The sequence below is a fragment of the Lottia gigantea genome (assembly GCF_000327385.1).
Source record: "Lottia gigantea unplaced genomic scaffold LOTGIsca_48, whole genome shotgun sequence".
NCBI classification, from domain to species: Eukaryota; Metazoa; Mollusca; class Gastropoda; family Lottiidae; genus Lottia; species Lottia gigantea.
Window position 1 is genome coordinate 1,914,178 of NW_008709663.1, and position 8,614 is coordinate 1,922,791.

Below are 8,614 nucleotides of genomic sequence, written 5' to 3' on the forward strand. Positions count from 1 at the left end.
AGCCATTATAGTTTTTACAACAGAATTGGAATTAATCTAAGTAATAAGAATCATAAAGTTCTTGCAAACTGATCAGATTTTAATCCATAATCGGTAGATCAATTTGGGACTGGATGTTTTCGATTACTTTTAGGTCTGGACAATTTCGATTAAGTTTAGCAGTTGATCATGGTCAGGGCACACGAACGTTCTTGGGAGGCAATTTTTGTCACCGACTAGAGTCTTATCATGAGTTTTGCAACGCGCTCAAGCACGCAAGAAGACAAATATTTCCAGTCTGTCATTTTCCACTATGTTGATAATCACGTGCGGAGCATGCAATTGAAGGCACCAAGACTGTTCGTGTACCCGTTCCATTAAGTTTTTTTTTACATTCTTCCGAAGAAATAACAGACACGAATGTTGTTGATTTAAATCTCTACAACAGACACGATCAATCGAATTTTACACCGTCATGTCAAAATTTAAAATCATGAATAAGATAAGGAGTAAAATCTGATCAAGTTAGAACTGTTCTACTGTTTTCATTCTGTACAGTGCTGCCATCTAGAGCTGTATTACATTAACACCACCCTAAATTCATTTTACACCACCCATTATTATATAAACATCACCCAACCTCCGTATAATACTAACATCACTCAACCTCTGTATTATACTAACATCACCCAACCTCTGTATCATATTAACATCACCCAACCTCTGTATTATATTAACATCACCCAACCTCTGTATTATATTAACACCACCCAACCTCTGTATTATATTAACATCATCCAACCTCCGTATAATACTAACATCACTCAACCTCTGTATTATACTAACATCACCCAACCTCTGTATTATATTAACAACATCCAACCTCTGTTATATATTAACATCACCCAACCTCTGTATTATATTAACACCACCCAACCTCTGTATTATATTAACATCATCCAACCTCTGTTATATATTAACATCACCCAACCTCTGTTATATATTAACAACACCCAACCTCTGTATTATACTAACACCACCCAACCTCTGTATTATACTAACACCACCCAACCTCTATATCATATTAACGCCACTCAAAATTTAAGTCTTTTATTTTCTTGTCTTAATAAGGCGGCACAATATACAAAGTGGAAATAATTTCAAAACCCTCTCCTCTATAAGATATAGAAAAAATCAGTGAGCACAGCAATTTCTTAAAAAAAACTTAAATGACAGAATAATGTAAAATAGTACAATTATTTAGATTGATATCAGGTGAATTTGACAATTCAAAAATTTAGCCTATTTGGAAAATACCTAAAAGAAACAAAAAGTGATAAAATTATTGATTTGGCAAAAATAAGAGAACCTAATCTTGTATTAGGGTATTATAAGAAAACAATATTGTCTTCATTGAGTCTGAACCTGTATTTAGCATATCTGTTTCCTCTATTTTCTACTGTATCAATAATCACACACCTCATCTGTTTGTCTTGATAATTTATGAAAACAAAATGGTCGAACTATACTGATACAATCTGCTACTATATATTACAATGTTGCCATTTAAATGTCACTAATTACTACTAACTAATTAACTAAAGAACAAATGGCATCTAATTAGTATTCACGAATTATGCAAATGAGTTGAAATGGAAATAAAGTCTAATGAAAGTATGTAATCAAATTCATTCTCAAATAGAATCTTAGATAAGTTTTAAATCAATTCTACTAACATTCTGTTAACTTTTCAGATTCACAATGACAATATATTAATATTGATTTTACTTTTTTAAATAGCTTGGACAAATGAGTGTTGTTTTTCCCTGGTAAAATGATATAACAGTAGAATGTCCTGATCAATATCTTAATTCTCTCTGTGGTATATAAACATCTTTTTCTGATCATAAACCAAACTTTCAAAACTTTCAAAAATATAACTTTCAGTTCAAAACATTCATCAAAAAATAAAATCTAACAGCACTGACAAACTACATCTTCAAATCTAATATTTAACTAATTTATTTACTGAATAATAAAATTACACAAAATTATTCAAATCAGATACTATTCTAAAACAAGTAACTTCATTCTGTTCTGCCTTTTCCAAAAAATCTTACAATTATTGTTTTGATTTTGAAAATAAGAATCTTTATTATAAAATCTTCTAAAGAAACAGAACTCTGATATCAATACTTAAATTATTACAAAATCAATGAAGGCATATCATGGCTTTGGGATGCACAAGATTATTTGGTTATTATTTCACTAGGACTAGACCTCAGTTTATGGTTGGTTTATACAAAAATAAATAATTAAATTCATGACTCGATCTAAATGGGCTGGATATTAACAACAGGTTTTCTTCCAAATTGTAGTTTTGATCACTCAATAGTGCATAGGATTGAAGAACAGGGATTGAAGAACAGGGATTGAAGTATAAAAAACAGACAAGAAAAGACAATTTCGTACAGCCAGTGAATCATATTGTCTTTAATTGTAAACAATCCATCAGATATGTGTCTGTTGCACTAAGATGTTGTCAAGGTGTGAATGGACAAGACACTGTTATTGGTGTGATGTTCAGTTTCAAGTAGGAAATATAATTAAATTATCAATAATAAATGATAGTAGCAAAAAATAAATTAAATACTTTAAAAACAGCATTTTCACAACTTTGATGAGAAATGAGAACTCTTCAATCTATGAAGGTTAAAAGGCTTCAATCGACAACCCTTTGTAGCTTTCGTTTACAGGTCTTCAATGCAATGAGGTAACAAAAGTCTTCAATACACAAGTCACACACATAGTTGCTTTCGTGGAAAATCAGGGATGAATCCACTAATCCACTTATTAGATCTTACAATAAATGAAGCTTTAATCCAAGTAGCAAATACTGCTCTTTCAATCAGGGTTTACCCTTCTTTTAAACCTGAAAAGTGAAAATGTCAAAATTCTGAGTAAAGGTAATTGTAAAGCAATGCAGGTAAACAACACGACATGAGGCTCTCACAAAATCTAGAAAACTCTTTTCACTGCCAACAGTAATGATGTTCCAACCTCACATGATTTCGAATCCAAACACTCAATTTCCATTGGTCACTGATTATACCTTGGTGTGGCAGGTTTAAGGATTGGTTTTAGAAAGACACCAATCCATTGGACGAATTCTGTTTGAGATTATGTTGAATCCAAATACTCTATTTCCATTGGTCAATGATCAAATTTGGGCGTTTCTGGAAAAGTACAACCGTAATTCTGAATTACTTCTGTAGCAGCGTAAGATCCACACCTCAAACATTCATCAATCGATTTCCCTTGGACCAACTGGGATAAAAACCCACCAACAAAACTATCGCCACAGCCATTAGTATCCTTGATGATGTTATGATCCACCTGAATTATGGGTATTTCACGTATTTTCCCTGATTGAGCTAGAACTGTAGGTTCGCGACCTTGAGTAAAAATCACCAATCTATCACGAGTTTCATTAAATTTGGGTAATTCAGAAGTTTTCTTTGCTATTTCTTTAACATCATCTGTTCCAAAATTAAATTTTGTACTCAATTTCTTCGCTTCGTCCCCATTTCCAAACAAAATGTCTACATATTTTAAAACATCTAAATCAGGATTGGCGAAATGTTTACATAGAAACGTGGCATGAAGATTTGTTACAACTACTTTATTGTGGTCTGAAGCATGTTTTAGAATTTCTAGAACCGACTGGGGACTAACAGGAAGTAGAAATCCTCCGATGTAATAATATTTCGCTTGTTCGACATATTTCCAATTTTCAGATTGTTTAAGAAAATCGACAGTGAAATGTTCGGCAGCCCCTAACTCTGTAACTAAGGAACGATCTTCATCAACTATTATAGCTCCGCAAATTCCTGTTTTTCTCCCGGGGTGAATTTGATATCGTACATTGACTCCTACTTCACGAGCTTTTCGCTCCAAAATTTTAGCGAAGTCATCGTTTCCTACTCCTCCAAAGAAAGTCGTAGCGTTTGGAAGTTGCAGAAGCCATTGTGCAACACGAATGCTGTTCTGCGTAGCTCCTCCTGCAATGTACGTTGGTTTGTGTTTTTCCACCATTTCCAAAAACATATCATGATGTTCGTCCTCGGCGATGATAGCGTTGTTAGGGAGTAGATGATATTTTTGAAGAAATGAGGGATTAGCGCTAATAGTGACGTCTAGTAATGGATTCCCGATTCCCATCAACACTCCTTCACGAACCACCGCAAGCTTTGATCCTGAACCAGTACTCATTTTCTGAAAAATAAAAGAAAATTTTATAAATTATTGGTAGACAAATTTTAAAATCTATATAAGCAAGTTTTGTTCATCAAAATCTCGTCCAAAGTATGGCAAAATCAAGAGTAAAGGTTGTATAATAGTGGACTCCTCCAGAAGAGAAGTACCATCAGGTGTTTCAAAAAGAGTAAGCATGGTCTGCTTTTATTGGTAGACCTACCGAATGGAACCTACTCCCATGTTCTTTGCAATTCCTTAACTGAACCAAAAAAGTACCTACTCAATGTTGAGAGTGAATCCTAAACTGGTTTGGATTGTCAATTGAAAGTTTCATATTTTTCAAGGGAACAATTTTCAAAACATCAAATCTGTAAAACGTGCTATGTTCTGTGTTCTGTTCACAGTAATTCCTGAATCGTTTGTCCCTCAATTATTCAAATGAAATCTCAAGTTTAATATTTGTCAACAATTGACTTCAGATCAATAGCAATACAAGATTGATAACATCTTACAAAAGCCACTTTACTTCAGCAAGTTCAATCCCAAATTATATCTGAAATATTACTGGTAAAATACTATAGAACTATGGTTTCATAATAGTGGATTATTACAATTAATCAAACATGTTTTATAGTGATAATAAACAAGCCTTTAGGTGATAATAACCTTAATGGTATGATATTGATATAGACCGATATGAGATTATCATACTAATACGTTTTACAAAAGCGATAAAGATTCAGCATTATCCTGATGATTAGGATGAACTAAACACAATTTGTCCTTTTTCTACCTTGAAGTCATACATGACTGGCAAACACTGATAAGTAATTTGTAAATCGAAAATATACCCCCAATATCTCAACACAACTTCATTGATGGGAATCCCCCAATATCTCAACACAACTTCATTGATGGGAATCCCCCAATATCTCAACACAACATTATTGATGGGAATCCCCCAATATCTCAACACAATTTGAATGAAAATGGTTCTCCAAATATACTAGACTACAATATAATTTAAAGAATTTGCTACTTAAAATTTAATCAAACTTTATATAAACAGCACACATCACATCTTACAGTTCTACAATGTTTATCATCAAACTCTTTTATCTTATAATAACTTGGTTCAGATCCAGAAATATTTAAAACTTCCTGACTCGGCTCTATATAAACTAGTAAAATAATATCTCTAACCTTATTGCACTGATACCAATTCTAAAACTGATATAGAAATTGTCAAGTATGGTTTCTTACAAGATTTACTGTTTTCAAGTCGTGTCAAGCACCATACTTCAAGCTCTTATAAATAATTACAAGTTTAAAATCTGTCTGAGAAAAGAATTACTTGAGATGAACCCTGACAGTTAGACAATTATTCACATAGATAAACTATCTTATTGAAATATACATTTATATTTTACACGGATAACAACAAAGGTTCTCGACGATCCATTCTATAGATCTATATTTTACAAGTATAACAACAAAGGTTCTCGAGGATCCTTTCAATAGAAACATATTTTACAAGGATAACAACAAAGGTTCACAAGGATCCTCTCTATAGAAACATATTTTACAAGGATAACAACAAAGGTTCATGAAGATCCTCTCTATAGAAACATATTTTACAAGGATAACAACAAAGGTTCATGAGGATCCTCTCTATAGAAACATATTTTACAAGGATAGCAACAAAGGTTCACAAGGATCCTCTCTATAGAAACATATTTTACAAGGATAACAACAAAGGTTCATGAGGATCCTCTCTATAGAAACATATTTTACAAGGATAACAACAAAGGTTCACAAGGATCCTCTCTATAGAAACATATTTTACAAGGATAACAACAAAGGTTCATGAGGATCCTCTCTATAGAAACATATTTTACAAGGATAACAACAAAGGTTCACGAGGATCCTTTCTATAGATCTATATTTTACAAGTATAACAACAAAGGTTCATGAGGATCCTCTCTATAGAAACATATTTTACAAGGATAGCAACAAAGGTTCACAAGGATCCTCTCTATAGAAACATATTTTACAAGGGTAACAACAAAGGTTCACGAGGATCCTTGCTATAGAAACATATTTTACAAGGATAACAACAAAGGTTCACAAGGATCCTCTCTATAGAAAAATATTTTACAAGGATAACAACACAGGTTCACGAGGATCCTCTCTATAGAAACATATTTTACAAGGATCACAAGTTATGTTTATGAGGATCCTATCTACCAGCTGGTACATGGTAAAACCTCTTGACTTTGATAATACAAGGATAACAACATAGGTTCATAGTTAAGGATCCTCTCTCCCAGTTAGTACCTGGCCAAACCTTTTAGTACCTGGCCAAACCTCTTGGCATTGATCTTTCACGGATTATCCATACAAATTTACATCTGTGTACTGGTATACTGGACATGAATAAGCCCTTTAAACTTGAAATTTCAGTCAAAAAGCTAGCATAATTTGAAAATGTTCTCAAAATCAAAAAATAAATAAATTTGAATTTTACCTACACAATTTTAAGAAATAAATTTTCACCACAAATCCTCAGAAACACCTACACCAACTAGAGTCTGATCGGGTATAAAATAATAAGTCTGGGGTAGTAACATCCCCTGAGTTAAAAATACAGTAACTAAACCTGTCTTATCATTATCATCTGTTATATAAATATTATTTACACAAAACTCTATAGTGAACTGTGGTGACTGGAGGTTATTACTTAATCATACACTATTAGACTACCAACTTAGTTATTTTCAACATGTATTAAAGGCACAGGTTTTACCATTCGTTTGATCAATCGTAGAATTGGGAATTTTTTAGCTGAGCTTATCAGTAATAATAGTCACAGCACACCGTCAAAATTTGAGCCTTCAAATCCAGAATTATCCCTGTTTGAAAGTTAAACTGAGGAAGCATTTCTTATATAGTTATATATAGAACAAGAAAATGAAACTTCTAGTTTGAGATAATTTTAAAGGAATTGTGCGATTTTTTCATACATTTCTAGTATTTCAGAAGACTATTTATATATATTTAAGACTAAAATCAACCTCTGCAAATGGCGACCCATGGCTTATAATTGAAATCTAATTCTCAAAACTTATATCTGTGATCAAAATCAGTTTCTTAAGCAAAAAATTATTTGACTTTAAATCAATGATAATTTGGTACTGACAGTACACAATTGAGTTTCTCAGAGGCCACAAAATTTACCAGGGGGGCCACAGGTCATTCTTTCACTATGTTGAATGATAAAAAGTATGAAAGAGGGGGGGGGGGGGCAAAGCCGTTCCAGCCTTATTCTTGGGGAACCATGGTTCCCCCGTCGAAAAACCACTAACAGTATATCACTATGAAGTTTAAAATCAATATTTACTTTTGTTAAAATGATTTTTACTCTACTGTATGTAAGATCCTTGAAATATCTAAACAATATACAATATAGAATTCAGAGTTTATCTAAACACATTAACAAACTCTTCAATATCACTGTATTACTATTTGTTTTTCTTTGTATATTATTATATTTTTAACCTTTTTAACTTTAATAGTTATGACAATGACAATGACTCTGCTTGTTCATAAGAGTGTCTCTGGGAACTATCGCCAACTGTCTGCTTTAAGCTTTTCAGCTCAACTTTAGGAAAGCTGTAAGCATTTGAGCTCTAATGTGGTCAATGCTTTAAGTGTTTAATCTCTACTATGGTGAATGTTTAATCTCTACTATGGTCAAAGTTTAAGCTATAATGATAGCTTTAAGCTTCTGAACTCAACTATGGGGACAGCTTAAAGCTGACTCAACTGATATCATTACTCTTCTAAACTGTTGTTCAAATCTTATAATATATAAAAGTTGCTGTATCAGCAAGAATGAAGAAGCCTGTTTCTCAAGTTAACTATAAAAGTACACAATGTAAATATTATATTTTACAGTAGGCCTACCTGTATATAAAACATGCTGTATCAGCAAAATTTATCAAAACTGTTTTGAATGTCAGCTTTATAGTACTATATGTGTCTAGGTAATAACAATCTGTACAAGCACAACAATTCCATCAATCAAAAATCTCATCTAAAGAATGAAAAATTCAAGATTAAAGGTAGTATAGTAGTGGACCCCTCTAAAGAAAAATACCATCAGGTGTTTCAAAAGAGTAAGCATGGTCTGCTTCGTGCTCAACACCAGTCATTACTTTAATATTTAGAATATTCTGTTATTATTTACTATTTGTCTATAACAGTCAAGTCAAGTTATTAATACTCCAAACTTGTACAGAACACTGTCTATTGTCAAGACACATCAATCAAATGTCGAATTGCATATTTTCACAATTTCATAACTTAACTTAGACAA

At 32.5% G+C, this 8,614-nt stretch overlaps 2 protein-coding genes across 2 annotated transcripts; one reads left to right on the forward strand and one right to left on the reverse strand.

Annotated features, from left to right (window-relative positions):
* Positions 1–607: 607 nt before the first annotated feature.
* On the forward strand, positions 608–1,084 carry LOTGIDRAFT_124993 (hypothetical protein; the record flags this gene model as incomplete). Its single annotated transcript, XM_009061470.1, has 1 exon — positions 608–1,084. A coding segment is annotated over one exon (477 nt), but the record flags the coding sequence as incomplete, so codon positions are not given.
* A 2,108-nt stretch (positions 1,085–3,192) lies between these two features.
* Positions 3,193–4,200, reverse strand: LOTGIDRAFT_179011 (hypothetical protein; the record flags this gene model as incomplete). Its single annotated transcript, XM_009061471.1, has 1 exon — positions 3,193–4,200. The coding sequence occupies one exon, from the start codon at positions 4,198–4,200 to the stop codon at positions 3,193–3,195; it is 1,008 nt and encodes a 335-aa protein (XP_009059719.1).
* Between the last annotated feature and the right edge of the window lie 4,414 nt (positions 4,201–8,614).